The sequence below is a fragment of the Chinchilla lanigera genome, unplaced genomic scaffold (genome assembly GCF_000276665.1).
Source record: "Chinchilla lanigera isolate Chin_1 unplaced genomic scaffold, ChiLan1.0 scaffold00041, whole genome shotgun sequence".
Lineage (NCBI taxonomy): Eukaryota > Metazoa > Chordata > Mammalia > Rodentia > Chinchillidae > Chinchilla > Chinchilla lanigera.
This window is the reverse complement of record NW_004955442.1, coordinates 15552001-15567764: the sequence shown is the minus strand read 5'-3', so window position 1 is coordinate 15567764 and position 15764 is coordinate 15552001. Positions and strand designations below refer to the sequence as shown.

Sequence of the window (15764 nt, the reverse complement as noted above, 5' to 3'; positions counted from 1 at the left end):
TCTGAAACACTTATGGGTGAGGGACTTATTCCCTCACTTGTCAGATTCTGGATCCATGGAGAGCCCTCTTTGGACCCAATTCGGTGGCCAACTCTGCTTTTGTTTCCTTCAGGCTCTTTATTGAGCTTTGACTTTCATAGTATACTGTTTGCTTCTCTATAGACTGTTGCCCCCAAATCTCAAGGCTGCCAGCGCCCAATCATCAGACTTGTCCAATTCCCAATGGGCAATTCATGAGTACTTGCAGAAACAGTGCATGTTCAAATCACAGAGAAACTTGTGAAAATTCCCACTGAGCACTGGGTTTCTCCACTGCCATTTCCACCTTGGTAGCCAGTTCTCTCTAGTCTAGTGGCATAACAAGCCAGCCACTAGCTGATTTGGTCTTCCTTTTTCTTTCTGTTCTGCAGGTGGTGGATTCTCAGCTGGCATGCATGATGAATGAGAACAGCATTGATTATATATCTCGGTTCAATGACCTGGCCCAAGAGTTGTCCATCACCGAGCCTGGCCGCCGAGAGGCTCTGTTTGATAGTAGTGGAGGCGGCCCTCCTGCTGGGGACCTCTCACAGTGACCGTGCCTTGTAGGGAGGGTACCCTGAAGGCTGTAGAGAAGGCTTAGTGTGCTGGCTGTCCTCACCTGTGGCAGATGAAATCCTCTTCTCTTTAGAGGAAGAAGGCAAGCCCAAAATCCCCAGAAGACTGTTTTTGGACCCCAGGGTGCAGCATCCAAGAACAGCCATCCCAAAGCCCCATCCCAGCAAGCAGGGACCATAGTGAACTGAGCCAGGATGACCTCTGAGAAGGGCCAATATCAGGAACTGCTCCATTCTTTGTCCTCCTGGGATCTGTCCTGGGGTCTGCTTGGCTATCCTACATTGCCTTCACTGTGGTGTTGAGCACCCTAGCAGGTGAGAGAAGGGGTGCGCCCTGTCCTAGTTGTTCCATCCTGGGAGTTGTAATCTGAGGGATTCCAGGCTGTTGTTTTCTGATACGCTTTTGTCCCACTTGGCTATTATCTTACAATGTTGAGGGGGACAGTGGGTATAGCCTGGGCTCCTGTGTGGCAGTGTCCACACCCTGAGATTGTAAACAGTTTGATACCCTGGTCATGGCCCAGAGAAGGGTCACAGGGCAGTATAATCAGTGCCATCTCCCCAGAATACTGCTTCTTGCTTAGTGCTTTTCCCAGCAGTTTTGTTCTAACTGACATAACAGGAAGGGGAAAGGAAATCATGTCTCATGCAGGTTGCATGGATATTTTCTAGGATCCTACTAAGATTGTTGAAATTTTTTTTTTTTTTTTAAGAATTAGGAGATATACTCAAGGAAGAGCAGAATCCTCTGTTTTCCTCCCTGGGTCCCTATGCAGGTTCATCCTAGGTGATCCATTTTTTTCTCTCTACTGGGCTCAACCCAAAGCAGTAATATGACTACAGACAAGACTTTCCTCATACCTTCTTTAGCCTCTTATGTGTTACTGCGTGGCATCTGAGACAGATCTGCCTCTGTATGGAAGGTTTTGTCTTCAGAGCTTTCTTCCTTTTGCTGATGTTGGCATAAGGTATCCCTCACACATTCAATTAGTCCCTCACACATGCCTTTGCCTCCACACCTCAAGGAACTTAGTGAGGATTCAGATGTTCAGGTGTAGTCAGAGTTCACCAATTGATGGATTCTGATGACTCCCACCTGGAACCCCTTGGTGGCCAGTTATAACTGAAGGTGGTCCATGGTCCAGCATCCATTCTTTTCCTAGAAGGGCCCAATGTGGGCTCTGTTTTCTCCTCAGCCTCAGGAGGTCTAAATGCAGAAATCACCAGTCATATCTCATGTGGCAGTGGTGTGGGCAGATGATGTCCATGTGCCCTCTCACCTGTTCACTCACTATCCCACAGTCACAATTGTCATTTCTAGCCCATTGAACCTGCCACCTCCTCTGTTCCACCTCCTCTACTCTCCCTTCCCTTACTTGCATGGTCCCCCTTAAACCCAGACCCCACCCCACTGCCTTCTGTCTCCATCTGTAGTGAAGAAGGGAGCCAGTGTACAAGGAGGAGGAAAGGTGACTGGTATGGACCCTCTCCATCCTGTCATCTCATTGCCCCCAGTCTAGACTACAAGCATTAGTAGAGGAAATAGAGCAACAGTTCTAGAAAGCAGCTTTCTTCTTTTGCCTCACACATTCCTCCTGGTGCTTCTCTCTTCCAAATCTTTATTTTCCTCCTTTTTTGCAGTACTAGGGATTGAACACAGGGCCTTCACTCAGCTATTTTCACAGCCATTTCATTTCATAGACAGAGTCTCACTAAGTTGCCCAGGATGGGCTTGAATTTGTGATCCTCCTATCAGCCTCCCAGAGTGCTGGGATTACAGGCACGTACCATCATGCTCTGCTACTCCTCCAAACCTTGAAAGTCAGTGCTACAACTCCCTTACACTCCGCAGTCCCTAAGCTCTGAAAGAATAAGAACAGGAACATGACACTACTTTATTAGGAGATAGCTGTGTTTAAACTAGAGTATTTTATATTTTATGCCTAATGTCAGCTTTCTGGTGTTAGTACCACATTGAGCTGAAAATCACCACATCTCTCTGGTCTGCCATAGGTTAGGATGCCAAGCTGAGCTGGGGCCACTGCTAGCTTCCTTACAATTTCAGTCTAGGGCCTAAGATGTTTTGATTGTGACCAGTGTCCACTATGGTGGGCAGTCCCACTCCCAAGCTGCTGCCCATCAGGCACCCATTATCCTATGATCTTTATACAAAGAGCAAAACTGGAGATCAGGAACAGCTCTTACAGGCTATTTGGCAGGACCACCCACCCTGAAGACTGAACTTGGGAGCTGCCAGCTACAGCTGTTGTCACTTAGTGGCAGGCAGGTGAGGAAAGGAAGTAAACTAACCAACTGTCCTGTGGTCACTCTGATGGATTTCAGAGAGTTTTGCAGTTTCTCTAGCAGCCAGACAGGTATTGTCATTTGCTTGCTATGTTGAGGGGAAAATGCTGTAATGTGTAGCAGAGAAAACAGTAGGTGTCTTTTTCTCCCAGCTTAAGTGAATATTTATTTATAAAATAGGCAGCTGTTAAAGGATGGAATTTTCAAAAGACCCAGTAGGAGAAGCTTTCCAGGTTAAACTCCTCTGCCATGCCAGCAGAGCTGTGATAATAGTCCAATGTGAACTACTGATGTCCTTTGTGGATTTGAGCACGTATAATTGAGACAAGATCAATTTCTTAGAAAAATCTTTCCCCAATCTCTGTTTCTGGAATCTTTTTGTGAATTCATCTTTTCTAAAGATTGAGACCTATTATCTCTCCTGTCAGAGAAGTTGGTGTTTAGCCTTCCTTAATGTTAATACAGAGTAATGAGCATCCCATCCTCAAGACCCAGAGTTATGTTGGAAGTTCATTTTTCCATATCCTGTAGGGTAGAGTACTGGTCAAGGAGTGGGTATCCTTGGGGACATCTCACCAATCTGTCAAGCCTGATTTTCTACACCTCCAAGGTCTTAGTTTTGGACTCCTGTTCTTCTTCATTCTGTATGGTGATCTCACTGCTGGAAGAGGTTCTTTTCAACTTATTAGCATCTGTAATTACACTATTAAGTCCAAATTTACCCTGCAGGAGCTGGAAACAAGTGAGGAGGGAAACAGTTAAATCTCCTTTTTAAACATTGAGGTCTCTTGGATTTATTTGTGAGGCAATACAGCACTTTCTCTTAAGGAGAAAAAAAAAATTTTTTTTTAAAAAATGGAAGAAACCCACAGTACGCCTTTCTGAGCTTTCAGAACTCTTCCAGTCTCCCAGTAACTTGTTGGTCCTGTGAGGTCAGTCCAGTCTTGAAAGCACTACACCAACCCACCCCTGCACTGTCAGATGGGATTCCTGGTTGTAGCCTGCGGTGTGGGCCGCAGAACTCAGTGCTGTTTGCTTTAATAATCGTTAAGCCATATCATCTAAGGTTTCTGGCTTGTTTGAGATGTGAATTTGTTTTATAGATTATAAATATACAGTGTATGTAAAAAGCAGAATGCCTGTCCTTCCTGATTATTTTTTGTACCATATTGTAAATTATATTATTTATTCTTTACCAATTTTGGGAATAAAAGGTGTTTTGGTTATTTAATATAAAAGCCGGTAAACTTCTGTGTAAATTTCCAGTTCAACTTGTAAATGTTTTTATTGTGCATAAATACATACTAATACTTGATTTAACAATTGTCTCGTGCTTGTTTTTAATGACAGAGCGCCCAAGTGTAGCGGAGGTGCAATGTGGATTACATGTTACGTGTTACATGAGCCCCCATTTAGGCAGGTGTGGCTCGGGCCTCTGCTAGTTCTGGGACTGGACAGGTGTGGATCTGCCAGAGAGAAGCGCCACCTTGAGCCCTTGCTTGCTTCTGAGAACACTGCAGAGGGCACAAGCGCCTCCTGCTGCCGCAGCCCGGAAACCTCGCCTGGGTCCGGTTGGCTTGAGTACGGGGCACTCGGTTCCTAACCTAACCCGGGCTCGCAAAGAAGGGACGCGCCCAGTGACAGAGGGCGGGCGGAGTCGCGGACCTATGCGTGCGCCCGGCGTTTGAGCGGCGTCTGCTGTGGCCAATGGACTGCGAGGGCGACGCCAACCTGTCCCGGCCTTCTCTCGTTGGGGGTGGGCAGGAGCGGAGCCTGCACTACGATTGGCCGCGACAGTGAGATTGGCGCGTGCCCTCTCCAACGGGCGTGGGCGAGCCAGGATACCTGCTCGGGGCCGGGCGGGAACCGTCGCGGGGCGGCTGAAGAAGCTTGGGGCGGCGGTCGACATGTTCCAGGGCGTGGATGGCCAGGCTGACCCGGCAGGCTCCAGGTGCACGGGCGCGGGGCTGCAACCACATAGCGAGCAGGGGCCGGGAGACCTCCGAGACTTGCTGGACTGGGAATTATCAGGTCCTTTCTGAGCGCGAGCGCGCCCGGGCGTCGGCGGAGGCCCGGCCTCCCAGGAGGCTACAGGGCGGGGGCGGCTAAGCCTTCCACCGTGTCAGGAGTCCTCTGTAGCTCCCGCCCCGACCATCTTTAAGGGTGGCCGATTTAGGGCAGGTTCCGCCAGAGTTCCTGACTGAGACGAACGTTAGTCCTCTGAGTATTGACTGCTGGGCCTCCGGCCCGTCCGCCCTAAACGGGGTGGAGTGAAATGGGTCGAGTTTTAGGTGACCGATAGCTGGCCCTTGGCCTCAGCACCTTCTAAGTGACATCCGCTTTCCACGGCCCCCTGGGTCTGAGCTGCCCGAGCTGCTGTCCACAAAGTGGTGGTTAAGTCGGTACCACGTGAGGGGCCCTGGTGTTAGACTGACTTTCTGAACTGAAGAGTAGTCATCCTTTGGGAAGGGTATTGGAGAGAAATCAGACGTGGGCTGACGGAAAGTGAAACCCAGCCTTTTTTCACTGGATGGTGGAGTGTTAATGTAAACCACCTGGGACCCGTGAGAAGCTGTTTTGGCTGGGGTCCTGTCTGGGTGCAGGATAGGATAGGTCCTTGCCAGACTGAGACCTCCTTCCTGAATCCCACTCGGTCTTGCTCTAAAGGGAATCAAGCTGCCCCTGTACGATTAGCTTTGTAGGTTTTCATGTCCTCTAACCCTACATCTTCTGGCTGGTTTCAGAGGGATTGTTTTGTGCTAACGAATTTTGAACTGTAAATGCATTGTTTTAGCCATCCTTGGTCTAAAGTTTTTTTAAAGTGTAAAATTGATATTTTTGGAGATTTTATTCCAAGTTTGTTTCACAGTTTCTCCCCAAACCTAACCAATCCCCAAAAGCTTTTCGGAAACTGGGGACATGGTATTGGAGGGAAGATCAGGTCCTTCAAGGTGAGATCTGTGGGTGTATGTCAGTGTAGAGTACTTGCCTATAATGCTTAAGCCCTTTGGTTGAATGGGGATGAGGGGCTACAGGTGAGAGTTCTTCAGGTTTTTGCCTCTCCAGTACCACACTCCACTAGGGCCACGTGGGCTTTTCTTCTTGGCCCTTCTCCCTTGCTTTGTCTTGTGTATTTTGAATATCTTTACTGAAATATGTTGAAGAGTTACTACAAAAAGAAAAATTGGGATGTACACCACTTTGTGAATTTGTTCTCAAGTATCTTCAGCTGGCTTGTATTCCCCTCCCCCTTAGTATTATAGTGATAACTGCTGCTTGGAACTTCCAGGAGGCCACACTACACCATTGTTGTGGCCCTATTTTCATTGAAAGGCCTATTGAACTCTTGGTCCCATTTATGTGAGACCCTGCTGGGGCAGCCTTGCCACTCGCTTGACTGTTGCAAGCTGTGAAACCTGTTGTGCTGGCTTCAATGCCTTTGTGATGGAGATGGCCACTGCCTCTTCCCAAGTGGCCAGGCCTCTGCCATAATCCTTGTTACTGTTTCTTTTCTATGCTTGTTTACTTGTAAAATTCATAACATACAGAACAATATTAAATGTATTTAATATATGTCCACCATCCCCATATATTTTTTCTTCACCATCTCCATATTAACATTTCATTTCAAGTAACTAGCACATCCATCCTGTGCCTGACCGCTGACTGGGTCTCACCGCTCATTTTAGGACTCGCCTCTTCCAGAAGTGGGCTTAAAATTCAAAAAATACTCAGTGCCTCTGTCACGTTACACACATGGAACATTTAAACCACCAAAAAACGGATCTGGCTTTCCTGTTAACCATGATGCTTATAGTAGAGAACTTGCTCTTACTAATCTTTTTTCCTCCTACGGGCTCTGGTGCAGGGTTGCTAGTGATTGGTGTTCAAATATGTGAGAGCAAGAGGATACTTGGAAGAAGCCAAGAGTGTAGAGTGCCCCTGTGCAGATCTGCTCCAACTGGACCTTGTGGGTTTGAAAGACAGCCATCTTCCAAATAAATTAGTAAGATAAGGATTACAACTCATATTAGCATGAGTCATGAAACCCAATTCAGCTTAGTTCTAAAGATTACAGATCTCCAGCTGTTTTTCCAAGGACATGAATGGAGACTATGCTTGAAGACCTTTGTAATCCTGGGTACTGGTTGGGTTTTTGTTTTTTTAAATTTCTAACTGATTGGTAACACTGGCCTGTATTCCCAGCTACTTGGAAGGCTAAAGCCGGAGAATCAGATGTTTGAGCTAGCCTGGGCAACTTAGCAATACCCTGTCTTAGAAATTTTAAAAAAGCAGTAGGGATGCAGTTCAGTGGTAGTAGAGTGCTTGCCTAGCATGGCCCTGGGTTCAATCCCTAGTACCACCAAGAAGAGAAAAAGAGAAAAAACCCACAAAAAACAGATACATTCTTCCTCCCTTCACCAGGGCCTTTTTCAGATGGGAACAGAGCAGCAGTTCAGGTGCCTCTCAGTGTATTTTAGAGGAGACACTCATTCTGTATGCCCTGGTCTAAAATGAACAGTGAGCCATGCTAGCAGGTTGTTATTTTGTCTACTATCCTGGAAATTCAACCCAGGGCATTATACATGCTAGGCAAATGTTCTACCACTGATCTACAACCCTGGCCCTAACAAATGGTTCTTTATCTGTTTAGTTTGGGCATTTGGGTGTTTATATAAGACCTCAGGCCCATAGGCAGTTATTCAGTGTAGATACCCAGGACTTACTCAGATTGGTAGTGGTAGCCCTCTCAATGGTCTAGGCCAGTGATGGTGACCCTTCTAGAGCTTTCAGTGATAGAAACAGCCCACTGCTGCACAAGTGCCATAGGTTTGCCCCCACTAGTCTAGGCCAACACTGCACAGTAGAGGGATTGTATATTTTCAAGGAGCCACATTTTAAAAAGTGGGCACAGTGGTGTCTACTTGTGTTCCTAGATTTTTTTTTTGTTTTTTTTGTGTTTTGTTTTTTGTTTTTTGTTTTTTTTGGTTTTAGTTTTTCTCCGGTACCGGGAACCGAACTCATGACCTTGCGCTTGCCAGGCAGGCGCTTTTGCCGCTGAGCTAAATCCCCAGCCCCCTTGTGTTCCTAGCTATTTGGGAGGCTGAAGCAGAAGGATTGCAAGTTTAAGGCCCGCTTGGGGAACAGATTCTGCAACATTCTGCCTCCAAAAATCAAATTAAACCAAAAAGTAGTAAGAACAGAAATTAATTTTAACAGGTTTTAATCAACCTAATATATGTAAAATATTATTTCATAATGTAATCACTATATAAGACATAGTTACAGACATCAGATTCATCATCTATGAAAATAACCCCTTCCTTATAGGGTTGTAGTAGGGTTCTGAGTATACCATGCTTATGAGGTATTCAGAATATTATCTGGAATATAGTAAGCACTGAACAACTGTAAGCTACAAAATGGAACACTACTGAATGTATTTATAGCACTAAATGTCTGTACTATAAAATTGTTAACTTCTACTGAATGTAACTCAATTTACCTGTGTTAGGGCAACTTAAGAGAGATTATAGGAGTAATCTCAAAACATACAAACTTTTAGAGGGGTTTTTTTTGGCATAACTGAGATGCATAAAACTTTTTAAGGGAAACTTAATGGCAGTAAATAAAGTAGACTGTTCATACAAGCTTTAAATAATTGTGCTATGTGATTTGTCCATAGGTGGTGTTTCGTTTTGTTTGAAACAAGGTCTCACTGCAGTTTCATGCTGGCCTTGAGCTCACTTTGTAGCCCAGGCTGGCCTCAAACTCACAGCAGTCCTCCTGCCTCAGCCTCCCAAGTGCTGGGATTACAGGCATGCACCACCATACCCAGTTGTTCATTGATGTTGAAGGAATAACTTCTGCCCTGTCTAGCTATACCCATACTTCATAGTGCCAAGTTTCTAGGCCAGTCATCAGTAACTCATGTTTGTTCTATGTGTGTAGGGCCATGAAACCCCCAGGAGGAGAATCTAGCAATCTTTTTGGAAGTCTGGAAGAAGCTGTTCCTTCAAACAGGCCTAATAGGATGGCATCTAATATTTTTGGACCAACTGAAGAACCTCAGAACATACCCAAGAGGACAAATCCCCCAGGTATTTTATAAATCCAAGATCCATTGGTCTCTACCAATTCTCTTTTCTGTTCTTTTGAAAATATGTTCTGTTTCTTTACATTAATTCTTCCTGATGTTTTCTTGTATAGGCTATCCCTTATCATCAGAGTTCTTCTAAAATGAAAAGAAAGCTTTTTTTGCTGTTACTTTCTCCACTGAAGGTGGCTCACGCAGTCTTGGTTGGTTTTTGATTTTGGTTTTGGTTTTTGTTGTTGTTTTTTGTTTGTTTTGCAGTACTGGGGATTGAACCTTGGGCCTTCACACAGAGCTACATTTCCAGCCCTTTGAAAAATTTTTTTTATTTTGAGACATTGTCTTGTTAAGTTGCCTATAGATTTGAACTTGTGATTTTTGTACCTTAGCCTCCCAGCGTGCTCAGGTCAAGCACTCTTGAATGCTTGACAGGGTTGAGTGAAGTTGCTAAAGGTACCAACCTGGTTAGTAGGATTCTGGTTCTTGGACCTCTTGAGATTCCTTAAATTGCATGCAACTTATCATGCATTCAAACATTTTTCTTAGAGATGGAGATTATTTTTGATCTGACTTCAGTAGAATTGAAACTCTAGACAAAATCAAACCAGTATACACAATATAGTTTTTCAATACTTACTCCATTGTCTGTTAGTTACAGGGGGAGAGAATCTCTGAAAGGCTTCTCTTGGATGATAGACTGTTCTGATGCACACAGTGACAGTTACCAAATACCTTTTCCCTGCTTATTCATGAGGAGAAAGCAAGGTTGGTTCTACCCTTAAAATATTTGAGAGCCACACTGGAAGTCTAGCCACACATGCTAGAACTGTTTCCTCATACCAATTTTGAGTATAGATATTTCTTAAACAATGTAGAGGCACAAAAGCAGTAATCTGCCAGGCATGATGGCACACACCTGTAATCTGAACACTCAAAGGCAGAGGCAGGAGGATCACCATAAGTTCAGGGCCAGCTTGGACTGCAAAGTGAAACCCTGTCTCAAACAAAATGAAACAAAAACAAAAAAATAGATTCAAAAGATAGTTTTGGTGTTGGTTTGTTGTTGGGGGTAGGAGCTAATAGCTAATGTTACTATTTTGGTGGTGTCTTTTCTTTTCTTTTCTTTTCTTTTGTACCGGGAATCAAACTCAGAACTTTGCACTTGCCAGGCAGGCACTGTGCCACTAACCTAAATCCTTGGCCCCTGTTTTTTTTTTTTTTTTTTAAACAGAGTCTCACTGTATAGGTCAGGCTGGCCTCAAACTTACTATTGGCCCAGGCTGCCCTTGAACTCAAAGTGATCCTCCTGCCTCAACCTCCCAAGTGCTAGGGTTACAGCTGTGCACCACCACACCCAGATGATGTTGTGATTTGTGGTTTTGGGGTTTGTTTTCCATCTTGCCAAGTACTCTTCTAAAGCCTGAAAGGCACACAACTGCTAGTTGTGTCTGTCACCAAAGGACTAGGTCCTGCCTAGTCACACAGGCTTGGCCCTGCTGCCAACATTCCAGTTAGGTCCTGACTGAGAAAATACGCAAAGGCAAAGAATACAGGTGACTTAATGTGTGACATCTGTGGAAATAATAGAGATTGTCAGTGTCTCTTCACCTCTTTTATAGTCTATGTACTCTTTGCTGGTTGCCTTTTCTTGAACTTTGCAAATTGTTTTCCTGCTCAGCTGATGATGAGTCATATTTATGGCTTGTTTAATATGTGTCAGGGACTATGGTAAGTGATTCAACTGTGTTTCTTCACCACAACTCTAGGAGCTAGTTAATACCACCCATTTTATAGTGGCAGAAACTGAGGCTTAGAAATGTTCACTGGTGTGCTTGAGCCCCATGGTGAGTTATTGGCAGAACTGGCTTGTGGATGTGGGTTTTCCTGCCTTCAGAGTTCATGCTTTACATTTATTTCCTGAATACATCCATTGGGATAAATTTCTCAAAATGGAATTGCTACATCAGTGTGTTTTATCAGTTTAAAAAACTGACAGTTACTTGCAGAAAGTCTCCATAAAGAACTTAGCCACCATTTACCCATAATGTGTGTGCATGTTTGTTTCCACCAGTGCAGTGTTTATTCTTTGAAATTTGGTTTCTAGAAACATCTTGAATTTTGTTTTAGTTATGGGCTAATTGGTCATGTTTTTTTCAAAACTGAATTAGGTTTTCAAGGAAAATACTGAGTAATAAATATTTGGAGTGATTGCTTCCGTTTTGTTTTGTGAATGGAATCAGGGGCACTCTACCACAGAGCTACATCCCAGCCCTTTATTTTTCATTTTGAGATAGGATCTTGCTATGTTACCCAGGCTGGGCTAGAATTTGTGATTATCTTGCCTCAGCCTCCTGTGAAGCTGGGTATATGTGGGGTAAAATTGCAAGTTCATGGTTTTCAGAAAATTGAGGAATATGATGACCTTGGGTGAGAGGGCAGAGACACATAGGGAGTTTCTGACAGCTAGCACTATTCTGTCTGCTCTGGCCAGTGCTGACTTGTTATTTGTGGTAGTTATAGCCTGAAAACTTTTCTGTGTTTTATTTCATAGTGTTGTGTTTTTTTTTAATTTATAATATCTTTGAACAAAATGTTCAAATTGTGGGGGTTTTTTCCCATTTAAATAAAAAAAGGTAAATCTACATTTTTTAAAATATGTGAGCTTAATTAATTGGCACATATCTGTAATCTCAGCCACTCAGGAGTCAGAGGCAGGAGGATTGAAAGATGAAGGCTAGCTTAGGTAAGTTAGGGAGACCCAGTCTCAAAATAAACAATTAGAAAAATGGCTGGGGATGTAGCTTACTGGTAGTGCCTCTAAGTTTGATCTCCAGTACTAAAGAAAGAAAAAAAAATATTATGTAAGCTTTTGAGATCTACTGGGACCAACAAGAGGGGTAAGGTCCTTTTCTCCACCATCGTCCAGATATTTGTTGGCAGGCCATAGTGTGAGACTGCTTCACCTGAACAGCTAGTATAACCTTACTGGCAATCCTTAGTGGGTATTATGTTTACTTTTTTAAACTTGAGGAGGTGGGACCCAAGAAGGTGAAGTAACTTGTCTGAGGTCATACAGTTAACGAATGACTGAGCAGAGACTCTGACCCTAGCATTCCGGCCACAAACCACTGGTCCCTAGCATCATGCTGTGCTGGCTTTCCATGCTGAGAGTGTCCAGTGTGAGAAATGTGGATCCCTAGGAGGTCCATGGCTGAGGTTCAAGAGGTTTGCAGTTGCTCTGATGTTACACAAAGGCACATATTTTCTTGCAGAGGGACTGTCATGCGTCCCTTAGTGTTCTGTCCCTATAAAAAGGCAGAATCCTTAGTCTGAACCTCCACTTCCCATATGCTGTTAATCTTCTTTGCAGCCGTATTCCATTCCCCTAGAAGGTGAAGCCTTTTGGAAGGCTGTTCTGCTTTTAAGCCCCTCCCAGCAGTAGGGAACTTAAGACCCTAGCAAGAGAGCAGACTCTAGTCATGTGCTCACAGCGCTCTGGCTCTTGGTTTACTTTCATCACGTGGTGCCTGAGTCCTGTGGCAACAGCAAAGTTATCGAAGAAGTAACTGTTTAAAATGTTTTTTTAAAAAACACAAAACCTAGGAGTGTAGTTTAGTGTGAAGACCCCTGGGTTCAATCCCAGTGCCTCAATTTTCTTTCTTTTTTCTTTTTTTTTTTTTCCACTTCTGGGGATTGAACCCCAGAGCTTTCACACTGAGCTACATCCCCAGCCCCTTTGTTTTGAAATTTTGTAATTTGAGATAAGGCCAGGTGACTTACATGTAGCCACATTGCTAGCTTATGGGGTACATCTTCTTTCTTCTTGTAGATGATAACTTGGCTCACCAGCACTGTGATCTCTTGTGTTTAGCATAGTGCTTTGTGTAGGTGTGTGGTGTCTGCTGAATGAAGATAATGTCAGTTGATATCATAACTATAGCCATCTTTCTGCCTAAATAGGCATCCAGAGATTCTTGTGTATGAAGCTCCATCTGAGATGCACATTTTCATCACAGCTTGTTAACTCACTCAGCAGCAAGGATGTTACATGTCTGTGAATTGCTGACTTGTTTAGCTGTCACTGGAAGTTCCAGCCCAAACAAGGTCAGAATGGCTAATGTTATTTTCTAGATTACAGGTTTGCTTTGAATAATAGGGCATGTTATTAACTTTAGAACTCTGTGAATTAAACATTTAGTTCTTATAATCTACTAAAAAGCTTTTTATTTAGATAAGAAGACTTAACTGTGAAGGGTTAAAGAAACTCTTTAGGGAAATTGTACTGTTTTATTTCCTCTCCTTTCTAGAGACCAGCTAAAGTCTAGACCTGAAAGTTGCAGCAGGCCCCAAGTGAAAGGGTTGGCTGGAACCTAAGTCTTTGTGGGGAAGTTTTAGAGTCGGTTCATCCTACCCTGTTTGCCTGGAACTCAGGACTGGCACCAGGATACTCAGAGAAGAGGTCTTTGCAGTAGCAGCGAAGGTCAAATGTGTGTTCTGGTGCTCATTATTTTGTGATTGTTTCTGCAGGAGGGAAAGGAAGTGGAATCTTTGATGAATCAACTCCTGTGCAGACCCGACAACGCCTGAACCCACCTGGTGGGAAGACTAGTGACATTTTTGGTTCCCCAGTCACTGCAACTTTACCCTTGGCACACCCAAACAAACCCAAGGTACGGGCCCTGTTCAGATAGCAGACATGAAAGGAGAAAAAAATGAGCCAAGTCCTCTTTTAAAAAGGCTCTAAGGCAGGTGTAACTCCTTATTAGAAAGAAAAAGAGGGGATAACATTGATTTTTTCCCAGGTGTAGTCATTCTTCATTGGATTTGTCTGTCTGTCTTTTTTTTTTTTTTTTTTTTTGTGGTATCAGAAGTGGAACTCACGACCTCGCACTTGCCAGGCAGGCGCTGTGCCACTGAGCTAAATCCCCTGCCCTCATCATTGGATTTGGAATCTCCCCTGAATCACCCAGGAACGTGGTTCGACCTCAGAATTACTGGAGCCTTGGGCAGAGCCATCTGTGGCCACAGCAACAGACTCCACTGCAGGCTGTTCACCATGTTGCCTAAGGGGTGGTGACTGAGCACACAGCATAGGAATTTTTTCCCTCATACAGTTTTTTCTATCATTAATTTTGGAAAAGAAAAATAGTGGTTCTTTTTTATTTGCTTTTGTTTTTTTGAGAACAGGATCTTACTCTGTCCCAGGCAGACCTTGAACTCACAATTCTCCAGTCTTGGCTGCCTGTGGGCTGAAACTATAGGTATGTGCCACCACACCTGGCTAAGATGATGACTTTTGTATATGTGCTGCCGAAGTGAGCACAAGATGATGGCTTTTGTTGGGTATTTCCCTGCATGAGGTCAAGGTCCTTGTATTTGTTATCTCTGTGGCTCTATGGTGTTTGGCTAAAGCATACCTGGCATCTCTGGTGCAATAAAGGTGCCCTTGGAATGAGATACGCATGGTCTCCTCACCTACAGTGCCAGCTCAGAGGCTGCTGACCATGTGACTTTGGACATGGCCTTAGGAAATGTTGATGAGATCTGTGAACTTCCTGCGCTAAGATGGAGGCTTGACCAATGCCAGTCCTGGTTTCCATAAGTCCCAGAGTCTGCACAGCCCTAGACTGAAGGTTTATTGGTTTAAATGGTGGCAGAACTTTTCCAGGTCCCAGCCTGGGCAACTTAGTGAGACCCTGTCCCAGAATTAAAAATTAAAAGGAAAAAAGAACTGAACAAACTTTCCTATCTGTGTGCAGTTGTGTTGTATGAAAGGCGAAAAGGTTAGCATTCTCCTGACAAGGAAGGACGAAGCCCTCAGGCCTGACAACCTGCATAGTTAAGGCCTTACCTCCTAATTCATGGCATTTAACCATATTTATGTTCAGTTGTGTTGTTTTGTTTCTCCTTCTAGGATTCCGAGATCATATAATGAGAAAAGAACAGAGTTACTTCAACAAATGGTGCTGGGAAAATTGAGTGTGCACTTGGGAAAAAAAGTTGAATCTTTACCATATACCATACTAAAAAAGGAACTTAATAGGCTTCAATTTAAGGACTAAAACTATAAAATTCTTATGAGTCCTGTGTGCTGGCGCACACCTTAATCCCAGCACTTGGGAGGCTGAGGCAGGAGGATTGCCACAAGTTCGAGGCCAGCCTAGCTGGACTCTATAGTGAGTTCAAGGCCAGCTTGAACTACATGACAAGACTCTGTCTCAAAAATCAAAAACAATTTTTATGAGAAAATATGGGAACAGATCTTTATGATCTTGGATTTGGCAATGATTTCTTAAAAGGGCATCAAAAATGGGCAATAAAATTAAAAATAAATTGGGTGTTATTGAAATTAAAAACTTCGGTACATCACAAGGACACTTTTGGGATAAAGACAAGCCAATGGGTGGGAAGTATTTGCAAGTTACCTACTTGATTGGGGTTAAAAAAAAAATCCACTTCAAAAATGGGCAATGAAGTTGAATAGATGTTTCTCCAAAGAAGCTATACATACAAAAAAAAGCTATACAGATGGCAGTAAGCACAAAGATACACAAATTCTGTACTCATTAGGGAAATGCAAATCAGAAACCACACTGAGACACCATGTCATCATGTCTACTAGGATTCATAGAAAATATGTTGGTGATATAGAGAAACTCAAACCCTCATATATTGCTGGCCTTAAACTTGCAGGGATCCTCTTGCCTCGGCCTCCCAAGTGCTGGGATTATAGACATGTACTACCATGCCTGGCTATAGGAATGACATTT

General features: G+C 43.8%; 2 protein-coding genes across 5 annotated transcripts in view; both read left to right on the top strand.

Moving 5' to 3' along the window:
• Positions 1-4220, top strand: part of Cramp1l (Crm, cramped-like (Drosophila)) — a 61619-nt gene extending 57399 nt beyond the window's left edge. For all 3 annotated transcript variants that reach the window (XM_013517674.1, XM_005391571.2, XM_005391572.2), the window contains exon 21: positions 411-4220. In XM_013517674.1, the coding sequence (XP_013373128.1) occupies positions 411-575 (165 nt within the window). In that variant the 3' untranslated portion in view covers positions 576-4220. The remainder of the gene's footprint in view (positions 1-410) is intronic.
• Positions 4221-4737: 517 nt separating this feature from the next.
• Positions 4738-15764, top strand: part of Hn1l (hematological and neurological expressed 1-like) — a 13805-nt gene continuing 2778 nt past the window's right edge. Inside the window, exons 1-3 of one of the 2 annotated variants that reach the window (XM_005391540.2) lie at positions 4738-4851; positions 8853-9001; positions 13522-13664. In XM_005391540.2, the coding sequence (XP_005391597.1) occupies positions 4808-4851; positions 8853-9001; positions 13522-13664 (336 nt within the window). In that variant the 5' untranslated portion in view covers positions 4738-4807. Of the gene's footprint in view, positions 4932-8852; positions 9002-13521; positions 13665-15764 lie in introns of both variants that reach the window. The other variant, XM_005391541.2, reaches the window with a different exon arrangement.